The sequence below is a fragment of the Panthera uncia genome, chromosome E3 (genome assembly GCF_023721935.1).
Source record: "Panthera uncia isolate 11264 chromosome E3, Puncia_PCG_1.0, whole genome shotgun sequence".
NCBI lineage: Eukaryota > Metazoa > Chordata > Mammalia > Carnivora > Felidae > Panthera > Panthera uncia.
Window position 1 is genome coordinate 12,698,297 of NC_064815.1, and position 19,104 is coordinate 12,717,400.

At 51.0% G+C, this 19,104-nt stretch overlaps 1 protein-coding gene and 1 non-coding gene across 2 annotated transcripts in view; both read left to right on the plus strand.

Moving 5' to 3' along the window:
- SCNN1B (sodium channel epithelial 1 subunit beta) overlaps window positions 1-16,112 on the plus strand; it is a 61,741-nt gene extending 45,629 nt beyond the window's left edge. The window contains exons 5-13 of the mRNA XM_049638420.1: window positions 6,503-6,606; window positions 9,030-9,193; window positions 9,479-9,586; window positions 11,595-11,712; window positions 12,457-12,532; window positions 12,626-12,683; window positions 13,338-13,399; window positions 14,856-14,931; window positions 15,193-16,112. Coding sequence (XP_049494377.1) covers window positions 6,503-6,606; window positions 9,030-9,193; window positions 9,479-9,586; window positions 11,595-11,712; window positions 12,457-12,532; window positions 12,626-12,683; window positions 13,338-13,399; window positions 14,856-14,931; window positions 15,193-15,573 — 1,147 coding nt within the window. The 3' untranslated portion in view covers window positions 15,574-16,112. The remainder of the gene's footprint in view (window positions 1-6,502; window positions 6,607-9,029; window positions 9,194-9,478; window positions 9,587-11,594; window positions 11,713-12,456; window positions 12,533-12,625; window positions 12,684-13,337; window positions 13,400-14,855; window positions 14,932-15,192) is intronic.
- LOC125928672 (U6 spliceosomal RNA) lies at window positions 8,158-8,264 on the plus strand. Its single transcript, XR_007459729.1, has one exon. It is a non-coding gene; the product is annotated as a U6 spliceosomal RNA (small nuclear RNA).
- Window positions 16,113-19,104: the final 2,992 nt, after the last annotated feature.

Below are 19,104 nucleotides of genomic sequence, written 5' to 3' on the forward strand. Positions count from 1 at the left end.
AAATAATAGTTGTTACTGTCATTAAACCCACATTTGACAGGGAACTCATTATCCAATAATAATGCTAACATTTATTGAGCCCTTCTGATGTGTCAGGTGCTATTCTTAGCATATCACATGTATAAAATTCATTTAACCATGGCCACAGGCCCGTGAGAAAGGTACTGTTGTGTCAGCCCATTTTCTATGATGCAACCGAGGCCCAGAGAGGTTAAGCGACGCCTCTGAGGCCACACAGCCGTTGAGAGGCAGAGATGGCAGTCTGGGTCACCCCGCCTGTCAGAAAACCAGATAGTCTTCCCTCCCTGCCCCCTTCTCCCAAGCCTGTTATTTGTCACCTGCCTTCCTGAGTCAGCCTCAGACGTGGTGCCAGAGGACACGTGCCTCTCTCTGCCCTCCCAACGCTGCTCTCCAAACACCGTGGCCTCTGCTTCCTCGCTCCTTCTGACCCTGTCCTTTCTCTCTCGAATGTGGCAAATGCTCAAGAAGCAGCAGCTGCAATTAGGAAAATATGAGCCACATCTGGACCCTGATGCCAAAGTGCCTCGATTTGAATGCTAGCTCTGGGTGCGGTTGGGCACGCTACTTTGCCTCTCTGGGCCTCAGTTTTCTCATCTGGAAAATGGGGATAGTGAAATAGCCTTATAGGGGATTAAATGATGTAAAGTGCTTAGAACAGTACCTCCCACATAGTAAATAATATATGAGCATTTTTTTAAAGTCAACTTTTTAATGTGGAATAATCTTGGGTTTACAGAAATGTTGCAAAGAGAGTGTATCCGGTTGGTTCCCTTGTACCTCTCCCCGGCGCCCCCCCCCCCCCGTTGTTGACATCTTCTGTCACCACGGTGATTTGTCAAAACTAAGAAACTAATATTGGCATATTGCTGTTAACTAAATTTGACACGTTCTTGAGGATTCAGCAGTGTTTCCTGGTGACCTTTTCCTGTTCCGGGATTCCATCCGGGAGACCCCATTTCGTGCAGAAACTCTGTCACGGTTTTTCGGGCTTCTTTGTTTGGGTTGACCATGACAGTTTCAGAGTACTGGGCAGGTGTTTTAGGGCAAGTCCTTGACTTGGGTGTATACAGATCAGACGGGTTTGGGGGGAAGAAGAGCACAAGGAGAGCGACCCCCTCGTCACTTCGTATCCTGGGCGGGTTGGGGAACACCTCAGCCACATGACACCACCCGTGATGTTGACCTCCCTCACTTGGTTAAGCTATGGGTGCCACGCTCCCCCGTCGTGAGGTGACCTCTTCCCTTCCCAGGCCCTGTGTGGAAGCAAGTCGCTAAGTTGAGGTCACCTTCTGGGGGCAGGGGGGTGGCAGGCAGCTCCTGGTCTCCTGCAGAGGAGAATATAGACTCTTGGGAAGTCTTCTGTGGGGAAGACTTCTCTCTTCCCCACGTGTTTGTTTATTCAGTCATTTCTACTGGTATGGGCTTGTGTGTATTGGGGTTGTAACCCAGTACCACATTATTTATTTTCTTACTCAAATTCTTCCAGCTTTGGCCAGTAGCAGCTCCTTGTGTTGGCTCCTGTGTCTTTTTGACACGTCCCCATCACTCTTTTTTTTTTTTTTTTTAGTACTTCCTTACTTTCTAGCACCTCAAGATGCCCCAAGCCCTAGAATCAGCCATTTCTCTGAGGAGCCCTGGTTCCTTTTATTGGGCAATGGCATCTAGAAGCCAGGACGTAGGCATATATAAGCATCATCGTCATCACTGCTCCATCTGGCTCGCTAGCTTCTGCCCTCGGGAGCCCTTCCTGACCTCTGCCATACAGCACCACTGTTCATCTTCCTGCCGGGGACGCTCTGTGTCTCCGTCCTTTCCGGGGGTTTGCTGGTCTCCGTCTACACGCCTTGCACCTGTCCCAAGAAGGTTTTTTTGGCGGGAGGGGGGAATGCCTGGCTCTGGAGCAAGAGTGGGCCAGCACTGGGAGAAGCCTCTCCAGGTAAAGGGCGCTGGCGACAAACAAATAGTTGGCGCCTACAGTGAGGCCGAGAGCACGGCCCTGGGCAGAAGGGGATCCGACCGCGCCCTGGGTTGCAGATGTCGGAGACCGTTTCTTGGGAACACTGTGTCCCCACACCCTGGGGCGGGGTCTCTCCCTCCAGAACAGTGCCCGGCTTTAGCCAGTTTGCCCTGCTCTGTTCCTCCTGTGGCCACAGCCCTGATCCTACACGGACGCAGGCTCCGTGATGCCCGCCCAAAGCCATTTCTCCCCCCCGGGCCTTTGCCTATGCTGTGCCCCCTGCGTGATGTGCCCTTTCTCCTCTCTAGCCCCTACCTCTTAGTCATCCTTAAAAGTCTCAGCTCAGGCCTCGCCTCCTCCAAGAACCCTTCCATGACCCTCATCCCTACACACACCCCAGCGAGAAATAGGTGTCACTCCTCTATGCTTATCTCTGCTGATACCCTTATCACATATTATAATTTACCCAACAAATATTTACTAAGTGTCTGTCTACCGTGGGCCAGCCTCTGAGCAGTAGGAGCGGCCTGCTTTTGTTGAGTATTTCCAGATGCTCGGCATCCAGCCCTTGCCTTAGTCCTCTTGGGTGGGTGCTATTATAATCCTGGCATTACAGGTGAGGAAGGTGAGGCACAGGGAAAGCTCACCAGCTACTCATTGACAGAGCCAAAATTTGAATTCAGGCAGGCTGGCTCCCAGGCCTGGGGTGTTAGCCTCTGAATGCTTTCTCCCTCAAGACAGACAGCTGCCCTCCCTGGGCTTACCCTCTAATGCAGGAGACAGCTGATAAGCAAGCAGTTAAATAAAGATCATTTCAGATTTTGACGCGTGCCAGCAGGGAGTAAGCAGTAGAAATGATCAAGCACCCGGGCAGGGAAGTGACTTTGCACAGGGAGTGCAGGGGGAGCCTCGGAGATGGAGAGAAGTGGACAGGGCCAGAGGCACATTCTGGGAGGACAGCGTCGACAGGACGCTGCTGAGTTCCCCCCACCACTCCGCATCCCCAGCCACATGGTGACCTTCCAGGGCTGGACTCTTGTTCACCTCAGGTGTCCTCAGCCCAGTACCTGCCTCAGTAAACACTTGTTGGATGAATAAATGTGGTTTCTTCCTGATTTCCCTTTCACTGTCGAGAACACCGAAGCTTAGAGGTTGAGAAAGCAGCTCAAATCTGTCCACCAGGGTCAGCTCCCAGCTTGGATTTCCCAGCCTGCCCCGGACCCACCTCGTTCTGCCAGCACAGAGGGTGAGGCCAGAGGTGGAGGAAATGGCTTCCTAATCTGAACACAGGGGCAGATATCAGCTGACCTCATGGGGTTATTTTGAGGATTGAATGGGAGAAGGTACACAGAAATGTGCAGCACGGGGCTGGCCCCTGCAAGGTTTGCATCATCTGTGTTTCAAAATACAGGGCTTAGAAGACAATGCTCCATTTCTGTTGCTGTTTCTGTGCTCAGCCCCCTTCCTTCCTATTTTTAATAAAGTGAGAAAAACATGGGCACATGGGTGGTTCAGTTGGTTGAGCATCCAACTCTTGATTCTGGCTCAGGTCATGATCCCAGGGTCATGGGATCTAGTCCCATGTTGGGTTCCACGCTCAGTGTGCAGCCTGCTTGGGATTCTCTTCCTCTCTCCCTCTGCCCCTTTCCCCTGAGCTTGCTCTCTCTCTCTCTCTCTCTCTCTCTCTCTCTCAAATTAAAAAAAGGGTGGGGGGCACCTGGGTGGCTCAGTTAAGCATCTAACTTCAGCTCAGGTCATGATCTTGCAGTTTGTGAGTTTGGGCCCCGCATCGGGCTCTGTGCTGACAGCTCAGAGCCTGGAGCCTGCTTCGGATTCTGTGTCTCCCTCTCTCTCTGCCCCTTCCCCACTCGTTCTCTCCCTCTCTCTCTCTCAAAATAAACATTAAAAACAAGAAAAAAGAATTAGATAAAATAAGAAAAACAAAAAACACACAAAGACATTTTTAAAGTGATTCCTTATGGGGACCTGAGGATATACCTACAGACAGAATAGAGTATGATGACCTCACAAGGAAGCCAGAGCCCATGGCCACAACTCACTTCCCTTCCCATCCATTTTGCAGCAAAGCCTAGACTCCAGGGTCTTTCAGCTGTAAATAGTTCAGAACATATCTGCAAAAGAGAAAGACTTAAAAAAAAAAAAATCAAACCATAATACCATTATCCCACCTGAAAAAAAATTAACAATAATTCCTCAACACCATCAACTGCCCAATCATCTTCATGCTCATGTCATTTATACCTTTTTGCCTGTTTGCTTGTGTGAATCAGGATATAACTAAAGGCAGCATGTTGTGATTGTGACCCAAGTCTGTAAAATTTCTATTAATCTAGAGCCTGTGTCCCTTCTCCTCTCTCGCAGTGCGTTTGTTGAAGAAACTGGGTTGTTTATCCTGTTTCATTCCCCAAGGTCTGGATTTTCCAGGTTGACTTGCTGTAGTGACTTTGAACCTGTTCCTCTGTCTCCAACATTTCTCATAAATGGTGGTTAGAGACAGATGCATGGTCCTGTTTGGGGCTGATTTTTATTTATTTATTTTTAACTTCATTTATTTATTTTTGGAGAGAGAGAGGTGGGGGGGCGGTCAGAGAGAGAGGGAGAGAGAGAGAATCCCAAGCAGGCTCTGCACTGTCAGCACAGAGCCCCAGTGTGGGGCCCGAACGCACGAACTGTGAGATCATGACCTGAGCCAAAACCAAGCGTCAGACACTTGACTGAGGCCACCCAGGTGCCCCTGATTTTTACTTTTTATTCGCAAGGCCACCTCCTCGGCAGCCTGTGCTCTTCCCTCAGGAGACACGCAGCATTGGCCCACCAGGGTGCACTGCCCAAAGCCATTAATTTGTCAGGGTTGTGAAATGATCTTCTCATTAGATCACTGCCTCTTCAAACCAGAACTGTTTTAACAACTATATTACAAGGAGAAAAAAAAAAAAAAAAAAAGCTGGAAGGAGCCATAGATTAGAAGAAACTTGAAAGACCTATCAACCAGTCACCTTAACCTCATTTGCATCCCAGTTTAAACAAATAAATTGTAAAAATTGACATTGAAGAGACAATTGAACTTTGAACTGAATATTTAATCTTAAGGGATTTTTGTTGGTTATGTTTAACATGGTAATAGCCGTATTTTCAAGAGAGTTCTCACTTTCCAAGCTACATCTGGAAATGTTTACAGATAATATCATGATGTCTGAGATTTGCTTGAAAATAATATGGAAGGGAGGTGGGGTGGGGTGGGTAGAGATGAAGCATTAGTGGCCATGTGGTGATGATTCTGGAAGCTGGCGGTGGGTTTTGTCTCGACCTTTTTGTGTGTGTTTGAAATGTTCCATATCCAAAAAAGTCTTTTTATAACTGAATTCTTTTTTTTTAATCTTATTTTTTATTTTTTAAAATTTACATCCAAGTTAGTTAGCATATAGTGCAACAATGATTTCAGGAGTAGATTCCTGGGTGCCCCTGACCCATTTACCCATCCCCCCTCCCACAACCCCTCCAGCAACACTGTTTGTTCTCTATGTTTAAGGGTCTCTTCTGTTTTGTCCCCCTCCCTGTTTTTATATTACTTTTGTTTCCCTTCCCTTATGTTCATCTGTTTTGTCTCTTAAAGTCCTCATATGAGTGAAGTCATGATTTTTGTCTTTCTCTAATTTCACTTAGCATAATACCCTCCAGTTCCATCCACATAGTTGCAAATGGCAAGATTTCATTCTTTTTGATTGCCGAGTAATACTCCATTGTATATATATGCCACATCTTCTTTATCCATTCATCCATCAGTGGACATTTGGGCTCTTTCCATACTTTGGCTATTGTTGATAGTGCTGCTATAAACATGGGGGTGCATGTGTCCCTTCGAAACAGCACACCTGTATACCTTGGATAAATGCCTAGTAGCACAATTGCTGGGTCATAGGGTAGTTCTGTTTTTAATTTTTTGAGGAACCTGCATACTGTTTTCCAGAGTGGCTGCACCAGCTTGCATTGCCACCAACACTGCAAAAGAGACCCTCTTTCTCCACATCCTCGCCAACATCCGTTGTTGCCTGAGTTGTTGTTAGCCATTCTGACAGGTGTGAGGTGGTATCTCATTGCGGTTTTGATTTGTATCTCCCTGATGGTGAGTGATTCTAACTGAATTCTTTTGAAACTGCATTATACCATTGCTACTGCCGCGAGCATCTTTATGGAAACATTTGTCGTTATTGTTAACTTATTTCCTTAGGAAACCTTTCCAGGACATCAGAGAGGACCCTGTATAGTGTTCCACATGCCTCATTATAAAGCCTTCTCTTTCCCCGGCCTCTGTTTGGCCCTCTCCCGACTCACCCCCTCTCTGACCCACCATCCCAGCCAGCTTTCTCTCTATGTGAGTTCCCGGCTTGCCCAGCCCACCTGTCGGATCCTCCCAGCTCCGCTCTGCCAGGCCCCAGACCACAGACACTCAGGCAGGCACCTGCTGGGTGGGCCCTGATCTCTAGCTGATGGTGTTTCTTTCAGGAACTTCACGTCCATCTTCCACCCTGATTATGGCAACTGTTATATCTTCAACTGGGGCATGACGGAGAAGGCGCTCCCTTCGGCCAACCCCGGAGCTGAGTTTGGTGAGTTTTGGTTCATCCTGGGGCCAGAGCCATGGGGCTTTAAATCCCCACCACGTGGGGCTAAAAGACCAAAGGACCATCAGCTGTCGAGGGTCAGGGCCTGGATTAGACAGGAGGCAGCACAGGGAAGGGCAACCTGTTCGGTGGGTGGGGAGCCATTCCCTTGGCCACACAAAATGAACAAACCTTTTTAAAAATTTTAAAGAGAAAGGAAGAGTTTCATTCGAGCCCACGTTAGGACAGCTGCCTGGGATACACGGTCTTGACAAGGAAGGGAGTGCACCGGGAAAGGAAGTTTGGTGCAGGGTTATATATGTTTTTTACATCAACAGTTACAAACCATCATGATGAAGAACGTTCCAGAAAGTTACAGACTTTATCTTACGTTTTTAGTATCTGCAAGACTGTATGACTTTAATCTTATGGGAACCAGGGAGGGTTTTTTTTTTTTCTTTTTCTTTATATTTGGAATGCTCCTTTTTGGTTATTTGTTTTAACAAAGTAGATGTACAACGTGTGCTGGGGCCAGAAATAGAGCCTGTGCTCTGAGGTTTTGGTGGAGTCATTTTGACCCTGGTAAATGTTAAAGTACAGCCTCCCTGGGAGCCTGAAAGCAGGGCCAAGGTATGTTAAAAGTTGAAAATTTCCTTTATCACCTTCAACTCCCGTAAACACCTGGGGTGGAGACTGGGGTTCCCATTTTGCTGATCAGCAAGGTGAGGATTCAGAAGCAGTGCAGCTCAGGCAGGGGTCAGGAACTCAGGCTCCCGTGCACGAGTGAAAACTCTCTACCGCTGACCCCCCAGGTAATCCTGAGATCCAGACTGAACTTCTGGAAGCCTTGGTCTCCCCAGAGACAGTACGTGGTAGCATCATAGAGCATATTGTGTACAGCTCATGGAATCACTGTGACATAATGCAGCCACCTGCTCAGTACTGTGCCGGGCAAATGCGAAATGCTCAGTACATGCCGGATATTCTTGGAAGGTTTAAATGAACTTGTCCAAGAGCACACAGTTAACATGTCGCAGAGCCCATACTCTTACTTAGCCTCACTGCTAAACCAAGTTCTTGAACAAGACAGAGAGAGGGTGAAGGATTAATGGAAGCAGGGGAAGGGGAAGTGATCGATGACAGAGGCCACTGCATTGGTCCATCTCTGGGGAAAGACTCACGGTGGCCTCAGGATGGCTTCGGCATTCCGGCTGTGAGCCAGGCACAGGTGGGAGCGATCCTTCCTCCCATGAACTTCTGACCTCCCCAGACTCCAAGAGGCAGGCTGTCATTCTAACTATCAGGGCTGTTGGTCAAAAGGGGTACAGGGGGCTACTGACCTCCCTTCAACCAGCTATTATGTCCCTGGAATCTCTGTGCATCACAGAGGTACCGGTCAACTCACTTCACGGCAGACGATTGAGACTAAGGAGCTCAGCTGCCTGTGTTAGAACCCCAACAATTCCCCTTTCTCGCTGGGTGACCCTGGACAAGTCTCTTCACCTCTCTGTGCCTTGGTTTCCTCACCTATAAAATGGGGATAAGAATAGCAGCTTTGTGCTCGCTTCGGCAGCACATATACTAAAATTGGAACGATACAGAGAAGATTAGCATGGCCCCTGCACAAGGATGACACGCAAATTCGTGAAGCGTTCCATATTAAAAAAAAAAAAAAAAAAAAAAAGAATAGCAGCTTTGCTTTTGTGAACGTATAATAAGGTACTTGGGCCCAGCACTCGGCACATAGCAAGTGCTCGATAAATACTAGCCTGTTGTCCGACCCACCTAGCATAGTCTTATGGTGCATAACATTGGGGGCTGGTCTCTGTGCACAAGAAGGGAACCGTCGAATGGGGAAGGAAGACCGACAATAAAAGAATCATGTAAGGGAGGCACATATTGGGAGGAAAGTTCCAGAGCTAGAAGAGCAAATAACAAAGACCCTGAGACCTTGTCTTGGTAGTCAGGGAAGGCTTCTGGAAGAAGTGACTCAGGCTGAGATCCGAAGGAAGAGCAGGAGGATCTTGGAGGGTTAAGGTAGGGACATAATGCCAGAGTAAGGGAACAGTGTTCTTGAGGCATTTGTAAGGGCCCAGCAGCAGGCAGGAGCATGGAGGCCAAGAGGGACTTAATGAAGGGAATGAGGACTCATGTGATTTGAGGTGGGCCGGTGCTGCGCTGTACCCCTGGATCTACCTGCCACGTGGAAAAGAGATCATGGGAGTAGAGGGGAGACATGGTGGCTTGGGCTAGGACAGGGGCCTTGGAGAAGGCAAGGAGTCTCATTTTTGCAAGGCGGAGCCAGTTTCCTGGATGGGCCCCGGAGGTCCCCTGGGCTCTGGGGCTGGGGGCTTGGCTAAGTGGCTGATGGGTCTCCCTTCAGCCTTGGGGAGCAAGTTCAGGCAGCCCTCGGCCCCACCTTCCCACAGGCCTGAAGCTGATCCTGGACATAGGCCAGGACGACTATGTGCCCTTCCTCACGTCCACGGCCGGCGCCCGGCTGATGCTCCATGAGCAGAGGTCATACCCCTTCATCAAAGACGAGGGCATCTACGCCATGTCCGGGACGGAGACATCCATCGGGGTGCTGGTGGTACGGCCGCAGCCGAGGGGAACCGAAGGTGGAACCCTACCTGCCCAGGGCTGAGCTGGCCCTCCCTCATGGCCCATTCCTACCTTATCTTCTGGCTGGAACCCCCCTTCCCCCCGCCACCAGGATGGCCATGCTGTGGGGGAAGACAGGCATCATCTGGCACCTACTGGGGCCTATGGCTTCCCATCCCCTTTTGGCATACCCACAGACCCCCATGGGAGGGAGGTACAAAGGGGGCCTCCTAGGGGTGACCGGGGCCTCCAAGAGCAAACTTTATGGACACAGGACAAGCTGGAGCGCAAGGGAGAGCCCTACAGCCAGTGCACCATGAACGGCTCCGACGTCCCCGTGCGAAACCTTTACAGCGACTACAACACCACCTACTCCATCCAGGTAAGAAGCCCTCGAGGCCTCGGTACCTAGAGCCGGTCCACGTCTACCAGGCCCAGGGCCTCGGGGCTCCGGGGGAGCTGGGCCCGGCAAGGCCAGCTCTGCTGGATTTTTGTAGGTGACCGCTGGGTAGTTTGGCGGGTTTGGTGGCCCTTGGGGCTGTGGAACCGGTCCATTCCCTGGGTGCTCTCCAGGGCCCAGGGCTGGCCACTGCTCATCTCCCCTCGGCAGGTATGCCCTTTGGGGGTGCCCAGAACATGGGGATCTCACTCTGGGGTCTCTAAGAAGAACCCTTGTGTGAGAGAGATGCTGTGCTAAGGGCTCGCATGTATTGCCTCATCATTTGATCCTTTCAACACCCCACGGGGCAAGAATAGCACTTATTATATATATATAACATTTATTTGTTCTAAGTATTAATATACGAAGAGTAGCAGGCTTATCGTGTGCTAGGCAGGCACTGTTCCAAGTGCTTTACACACACTAATTCATTTAATCCTCACAACAATGCTGAGATGGAGGTAAAATGATTAGGAATGAGGAAGCTGGGATTTACAGGCCCCAGTGCAAACGCCTCATCAGTTTACCCTCTTTGTATCCAGCCTCAATTCCCCTCGCTGCAGCTGGGGCTTCCCTTTAGCCCTGACCTCCAGGGTCAGCCCGGGAGGCCTGTCCTAAGACCCAGCCCCAGTGAATCTGGGACAGTCCGAACCTCTGCACGAGTGACAGAAGTGACCGCTCAATGACACCTCTCCCCCAGCCCAGGCTGCCTTTGCAGATAAGGAAACTGAGGCATAACTGGGGGGCAGCGTAGTGCCTGCCTCTGTGCCTAAGAGCCCTGAGCATGGCGTGCACTTCCCTTTTGTCTAGGTTACTGGAAATCTAGTGCCCCCTGTGCCCACCCTCCGGCCCACCCTGCCTGGCTGACCTGTCCACCCCACACTCTGACCTGGCCAGTTTGGCCACCTTCTATCTGGAGGGGCTTCGGTCTGCAGTGAGGAACTTGGGGGAACCTTCTGAGCTTCTGAAGGGATAGACAGACAGGCAGCACAGGGAGATGGGAAGCATAGAGATGGAGGCCATGGAGGTATCCATCAGGCCCAGTCTTAGAGACCTCATTCTAGAAAAACCTCACCTCTTGCTTTATCTGGTGCAGCAGCCTCACTGGCCAGAGACCTTGGCAAAGACCCAGGCCCTGGTCAGGCGCTCTGTCTGCACTGCCCCATTCCCCACCCCCAGCCTCTGTCACGGGGTCCAGAGAGGACTCCTACTAATCTCCAGGTGAGACAGTGAGGTCTGGAAGAATGGGAGACCCTTGCCCATAGTCAGAACCCCTCATGTGACCCCTCTAGCCCCTCACCCCCTGTGCTTCTCCTGGCTGTGTTTGCAGGGAGGCCACAGCCCTGTCAGGAAGAACACAATAGGACAGGATGTGTGCTAGGTTGGGAAGGAGCAGGCCGGGGAGCAGCAGGAGCACACAACAGGGGGGGCAGGTTCCGTGGCTGGTGGGGCAGAGCCGAGGAGAGCAGGGGAGAGCCCGAGAGAGTGAGGGTTGGAGCCAGGGGTCCTCCACACACGGACAAGCAGAGACACATGAGTAACAGCCACTTCTGTTCCCCGCCCAGCGCTGGGCCCTCCTCACCTTAGCCCACAGTTATGACTGTCACCCTGCTTCACCCCTGAGTGACTGCAGGACACATAGCTGCCTCCACGTGTGGGGGAACCAGGTCACGGTGACCTGAAACCCCAGCAGTATTTGGAATAAGCCACCCCTCCCCGTGCCATGTGTGGGGCACCAGCTTTGATAGGTGGCGGGGCTGTCCTCAGACAGCTGGGTCTGGCGTGAGCCCCTCTGCAGGTACCGAGGACCAGGGACAGGGAAGGACAGCCACCCCCAGACTGCGGGGTCAGCAGGCGTAGCTCTTCAGCCGGAAGGACCCCTCCCCTGGCTCCCGGGGCCGGGTGGGGACATCACAGCCACATCCGTGTCCCCCCTCTCCCACCACTGCAGGCCTGTATCCGCTCCTGCTTCCAAGACCACATGATCCGGAACTGCAGCTGTGGGCACTACCTGTACCCCCTGCCCCGTGGGCAGAGATACTGCAACAACCGGGAGTTCCCCGACTGGGGTGAGTGGGGGGGGCCCCCACCCGCCAGGGCTCTGATCACATAGCCGGGGTGTGGCCTTCACAGTCCGCAGCCCCCCTCCCCACCCACCCCTGGGCCCCACTCCGTCCTGGTACACACCCACGCATGCATGAGCCCTGTGGGCAGCTGCTGGCGAGCACACGTGTGTGTTTACATTTTCACATGCATGCGGGAGAGGGCTCGGGGGCACTCGTGCCTGGGTTGCTTCCGTGTTTGCATCTGTGCACGCTGGTTTGCATGCCCACATCTGTGCCGAGGTGGCCTCCCAAGGGGAGGGGCCCTGGTGGCCTGGAGTCCAAACATGATGGATGTTGTCAGTGTCAGAGCGAGTCCCACCACCTCTAAAACCAACAACGTATGTAGACAAGAGGGGAAAACTATCCCTTCCAACCACCCATCCCTTCATGCATGACCCCGTGAGCACCGCCCAGCCCGGAATGGGCATGACAAGCAGAGGAAAGCCGCTCTGCTCCTGCTGAGCTGAGTCTGGGATGTCTGGGGGAGGCTCCCCACCCCGGGGCCAGGCTGGGGCAAAACTGGCTGGACACGAGGGGCAGGGTGGGAAGGGGTGACCCTCCACAGAGACGACTTCCCCTCCCGTCTAGAGACAGGCCTGGGGTGGCCATGGCCAGGAGGGTAGGGGGCAGCCCCAGCCTCAGAGGAGGAGAGGAAAACGTCTAGAAACCCCCACTCTGAGTCTCTTACCTCCCACCCACCCTGCTCAGCCTATTGTTACTCACACCTGCGCATGAGCGTGGCCCAGAGGGAGACCTGCATCAACATGTGCAAGGAGTCCTGCAAGTGAGTGTGGGTGCTGGGGGTGGGAGGGGGGGACTGCAGGGTGGGGGCACGGTGCTGGCAGGGACATCAACAGGGCTGCCTTGTCTCTTCCAGTGACACCCAGTACAAGATGACCATCTCCATGGCTGACTGGCCTTCAGAGGCTTCCGAGGTGAGATGCTGGAGTGGTCAAGCTCCTGGCCGCCCACCTTTGGGCTAGGGACAGGTCTAGGCATAGGCCTGCGGGCTGTTTGTCCCTCCGCTAATGTTTCCCCAAAGCGCTGTGCTGGGGACACGGCAGTGAACAAGACAGGAATGGTCCTTTGCTCTTATGGAGCTTACATTCTGGTGGGAGAGAGAGAGCGTACAGAAGTTAGATCATTTCACAGTGTGGTAAGGGTGGGAAACAGGATGACTGGAGAGTAACCAGGGGAAACCGCTTTAGACAGAGTGGTCAGGGAAGATCTCCCTGCAAAGGTAACATTTGAGTTAACGCAGGAGGATGGGCTGAGCCAGCCTGGGCAGGGCTGGGGAGGAAGATCTTGGAAGAGCAACAGCAAATTCGAGGGCCAGAGGTGGGAAAGAGCTGGCGCAGGATGGCGGGGCCTCTGGGGGAAGACCGGAGACTAGAGTGCCTTCTCCCCATAGCAGCAGCCACAGTGCGAACTATTACCTTCCTCCTCCCAGCGCCAACACGTGGTCCCGGGGGCTTTGGGAAGCTACAGGGCTGTGGTCTGCCTCCCCCCATCTCCCCAAATCACAGGGCCCATGTTTGGGAGGGGATGCTGCAGGTGCCATTTTTTTCAGTTGCCTTCTTGGATTCCAGGATTGGATTTTCCATGTCTTGTCTCAGGAGCGGGACCAAAGCACTAATATCACCTTGAGCAGGTGAGCTTAGAGTCTTAGGGGCTGGGGAATGCAGAAAATGGAAGGAACCAGAATCTCATGGGAGGGGTTTGGATGTATGGCGGATATTCAGACACCTTCTCACACTGGTCAGATCCAGGAGAAAGCGTGAAGAAGGAGGCACTGGAAATGAGAGAGAGGCCAGCCAATGGGATTCAGAGTCTGCCACTTCCCAAAGGCGAGCCTATTTCTCCATATGTCACCTGTTCATTTGCCCTTTCACCCATCTGTCCATCCACCCATTCCTCCATTATTCATCCATCCTTCCATTCTTCTACCCATGCACCTGTCCATCTACCCATTCACCCATCCATCCCATCCATCCATCCTTCCAGATTTCCACTTATCCGTCTATCCACTCACCTATCCACCCCCCATCTATCCATTACCCATTCAACAACCCATCCATCCGTCTGTCCATACATCCATCTACTTATCTGTCCATCCATCCACCCATCCACCCATCCACCCATCTATCCATCCACCCATTCAACCATCTGTCCATCCACCCACCCATCCACCCATTCACTCATCATCCATCCATCCACTTATATGTCCATCTGTCCATCCATCCACCCACCCATCATCCACCCACCCATCTATCCATTCATCCGTCCACCCCATGCGTCCATCCATCCACCCATCCTTCATCCCTCTCATCTTCCTCCCATCCATCTATCCACTCACCCATGTACCTATTCATCCCATTATCCCCTCATCCATCCACCCACTTATCCTCAATCCACTCTTCCATCTTTCCATCTATCAAATACAAATGCAGATTGAGCACAGGAAAGACACAGGTCACACTCTCAGGGAGTTCCAGTCTAGAGGACAGAAATATGCCAGCAGGGCTTCTGGTGATGAGAGTCTATACAAGACCCTTCCTTTGGAAGCACAGCAGGGAAGGAGCTCTCTGCCTGGGAGATAAGGGAGGTCTGTAGAGGGAGGTGACACTTGCGCTAACTCTCCAAGAAGGAGCAGGAGCTGTTAAGTAAGAGACAAAGATGTCTGGGCAGAAGCCTGGAGGTACAAGAGAGCATAGCTTTTCTGAGAAGTATCAGGTGTAAAGGGGAAGCCCACTTGAGCAACTTTCTGTGCCCTGGGTCCCCTAAGGAAGGAGCAAGGCTTAGGACTCTATGGAGAGGCTGTGTATGGGCCGGGCGCCCCGGGGGTGGGGGAGGGGAGCTCAGAGCCAGTCTGGGGGCCCACAGGAGTGATGCTGGGCAGAGATGCTCTTTGTGGCCCAAGGCCCAGAGGGGCCAGGAAGGGCAGCACTTTGGGCTTCTGCTTGGACCTCACCACTCACGGCAGTGGACATGTGAGAAGCTCAAGCCAGAGGACTGGGGCCTCCCGGCTGCCTTTCCTGTGAGTGTGCATGTGCGTGTGTCAGTGTGTCTTGGGGAAGGGGCACCAGCCCTTCTTGCTGCTCCTACAGGAAGGGAATCGTCAAGCTCAACATCTACTTCCAAGAATTCAATTATCGCACCATTGAGGAGTCAGCAGCCAATAACGTGAGTCTGGGGGCTCCTGACACCCCAGCCCTGCCGCCCCTGCACCCTGTGGGTGGGGAGGGTCCCGAGACCAACAGGGGAATTAGGAGCGTCCCTAAAGGAGTCACAAGAAGTTTCCCCGGGGCTGAGATGGTCACCCCGTCCCCCTTCCCGGCCGAGGGCCCACCTCACAGGAACCTGGGAGGCGGGGCAGGGCTCAAGGCAGGAATTTGTGGCCCAACCCCCAGCCCTGCCAGCCCCTCAGCCCCCTGCTCTCCACAGATCGTCTGGCTGCTCTCCAACCTGGGCGGCCAGTTTGGCTTCTGGATGGGGGGCTCAGTGCTGTGCCTCATCGAGTTTGGAGAGATCCTCATCGACTTCGTGTGGATCACCATCATCAAGCTGGTGGCCTTCGCCAAGAGCCTGCGGCAAAGGCGGGCCCAGGCTTGCTATGCCGGCCCGCCGCCCACCGTGGCTGAGCTGGTGGAGGCTCACACCAACTTCAGCTTCGAGCCCGACGTGGCCGGGCCGGGCCCCGACCCTGGGACCTATCCTGATGAGCAGACCCTGCCCATCCCGGGCACCCCACCCCCCAACTATGACTCCCTCCGTCTGCAACCACTGGATATCATCGAGTCGGACAGTGAGGGCGATGCCGTCTAGACCCAGGGAGCCCAGAAGTCAGATCCGAGAAGCCGAGATCACTGCCCAAGACTTCACTTTGTGGTGCTCTCCCCAGTGGAAGACGATGGGTTTCCAGGGCCAGAGTCTGTGTCCCTCTACAGAGAGACCAGCAGCTCCTGGCCTGTCCCAAGCCGAGGGCTGTGTGGGGTCACGGTGCTGGTACAGATATGGGAAATGTGTACTCATTTGGTTCCTGCCCGTACCTCCAACCTGGCCTGATCCTTGGCTGGGACATCCCCAGCCAGGCTCCAGAGACCCTAGAGCACCCTCCCCTGCAGGCACACTGGTTTCCTCCCAATGCCAGTCACTGCTCCAGAGACACACAGGCAGACATGCCCTGCCGTCTGTCCCCAGACCCAGCAGTCTTCATCCTGGCCTTGGCTGAGCCCTGCAAATGGGCTGAGTGAGGGCAGCAGTTGTGCAAAGCAGGAAGAGCATCAGGTCCAGGGGCAGGGATGGGGGGCCTGCTGCCAGGTGGCACATATTTTGTTCTAGAAAATAAAAGTAGAAGACACAGACCTGAGCTTTGTTCTTTGTTAGGCTGGACAGTCGGAATGCCCTGATGCACCCTGATGCATCCATACTGGCTTGGAAGCAAGGGCCTGGCCAAGGGAAGGACCTCAAGCAGGTGATTTTTAATTTTATTTAATTTACATCCAAATTAGTTAGCTATAGTGCAACAATGATTTCAGGAGTAGATTCCTTAATGCCCCTTACCCATTTAGCCCATCCCCCCCTCCCACAACCCCTCCAGTAACCCTCTGTTTGTTCTCCATATTTAAGAGTCTCATGTTTTGTCCCCCTCCCTGTTTTTATATTATTTTTGCTTCCCTTCCCTTGTGCGCATCTGTTCTGTGTCTTACAGTCCTTATATGAGTGAAGTCATACGATATTTTACTTTCTCTAATTTCGCTTAGCATAATACCTTCCAGTTCCATCCAGGTAGTTGCAAATGGCAAGATTTCATTCTTTTTGATTGCTGAGTCATACTCCATTATATATATACACACACACCCCATCTTCTTTATCCATTCATCCATGGATGGACATTTGGGCTCTTTCCATACTTTGGCTATTGTTGATAGTGCTGCTGTAAACACTGGGGTGAATGTGCTCCTTTGAAACAGCACACCTGTATCCCATGGATAAATGCCTAGTAGTGCAATTGCTGGGTCGTAGGGTAGTTCTATTTTTAATTTTTTGAGGCATCTCCATACTGTTTTCCAGAGTGGCTGCACCAGCTTGCATTCCCACCAACAGTGCAAAAGAGATCCTCTTTCTACACACCCTTGCCAACATCTGTTGTTGCCTGAGTTGTTACTGTTAGCCATTCTGACAGGTGTGAGGTGGTATCTCATTGTGGTTTTGATTTGTATTTGCCTGATGAGTGATGTTGAGCATTTTCTCATGTGTCGGTTGGCCATCTGGATGTCGTCTTTGGAGAAGTGTCTATTCATGTCCTTTGCCCATTTTTTCACCGGATTGTTTTTTTGGGTGTGAGTTTGATAAGTTCTTTACAGATTTTGGATACTAACCCTTTATCTGATATGTCGTTTGCGAATATCTTCTCCCATTCTGTTGGTTGTCTTTTAGTTTTGCTGATTGTTTCCTTCACTGTGCAGACGCTTTTTATCTTGATAAGGTCCCAATAGTTCATTTTTGTTCGTTTCCCTTGCCTCCAGAGACGTGTTGAGTAAGAAGTTGCTGTGGCCAAGGTCCAACAGGTTTTTGCCTGCTTTCTCCTCAAGGAATTTGATGGCTTCCTGTCTTACATTTAGGTCTTTCATCCATGTTGAGTTTATTTTTGTGTATGGTTTAAGAATGTGGTCCAAGTTCATTCTTCTGCATGTCGCCGTCCAGTTTTCCCAGCCCCACTGGCTGAAGAGACTGTCTTTATTCCATTGGATATTCTTTCCTGCTTTGTCAAAGATTACTTGGCCATCTGTTTGTGGGTCCATTTCTGGGTTCTCTATTCTGTTCCATTGATCTGAGTGTCATTGGATATTCTTTCCTGCTTTGTCAAAGATTACTTGGCCATCTGTTTGTGGGTCCATTTCTGGGTTCTCTATTCTGTTCCGTTGATCTGAGTGTCTGTTCTTGTGCCAGTACCATACTGTCTTGATGATTACAGCTTTGTAGTACAGCTTGAAGTCCGGATTGTGATGCCTCCTGCTTTGGTTTTCCTTTTCAAGATCGCTTTGGCTACTTGGGGTCTTTTCTGGCTCCATACAAATTGTAGGATTATTTGTTCTAGCTCTGTGAATAATGCTGGTGTTATTTTGATAGGGATTGCACTAAATATGTAGATTGCTTTGGGTAGTATCGACATGTTAACAATATTTGTTCTTCCTATCCAGGAGCATGGAATCTTTTTCCATTTTTTTGTGTCTTCTTCAATTTCTTTGATAAGCTTTCTACAGTTTTCAGTGTATAGATTTGTCACCTCTTTGGTTAGATTTCTTCCTAGGTATTTTATGGCTTTTGGTGCAACTGTAAATGGGATCAATTCCTTGATTTCTCTTTCTGTTGCTTCATTGTTGGTGTATAGGAATGCAACCGATTTCTGTGTGTTGATTTTATATCCTGCAACTCTGCTGAATTCATGAATCAATTATAGCAGTTTTTTGGTGGAATCTTTTGGGTTTCCCATATAGAGTATCATGTCATCTGCGAAGAGTGAAAGTTTGACCTCCTCCTGGCCAATGTGGATGCCTTTTTTTTCTTTGTGTTGTCTGATTGCAGAGGCTAAGACTTCCAATACTATGTTGAATAACAGTGGCGAGAGTGGACATCCCTGTCTTGTTCCTGACCTTAGGGGGAAAGCTCTCAGTTTTTCCCCATTGAGGATGATATTAGCGTTGGGTCGTTCATATATGGCTTTTATGATCTCAAGGTATGATCCTTCTATCCCTACTTTCTTGAGGGTTTTTATCAAGAAAGGATGCTGTATTTTGTCAAATGCTTTCTCTGCATTTGTTGAGAGGATCATATGGTTCTTGTCCTTTCTTTTATTAATGTGATGAGTCACATTGTTTTGTGGTTATTGAACTAGCCCTGCATCCCAGGTATAAATCCCACTTGGTCGTGGTGAATGATTTTTTTAATGTATTGTTGGATCCAGTTAGCTAATATCTTGTTGAGGATTTTTGCATCCATGTTCATCAGGGAAATCCAAGCAGGTGATTTTTAAAGTTCTTTTTGGGTTGTCCTTGATGCAGTGGACTTATGACTTTTCAAATGCCATCAACTATACTTCTTTGGATAGCAGGGACAGAGATGGAGAGAGTAAGACTCAAGCTGGCTTAAATGAATCTCAAGCAGCTCAAATGATGTTTCAGTCTCTCTGCTTTCCCAGGCAGGCTCTCCTTACATTACAGCAAGAAAGCCCATCTGCAACCCCAAACTCCCCAGCTCCCCAGCTCAGTCAACAGGAGAAAATACCTTTTTTCCAGTTGTTTCAGTACGTTCCCAGGTGGACTCTCATTGGTCACTGGTTGGGTAATGTGCTTA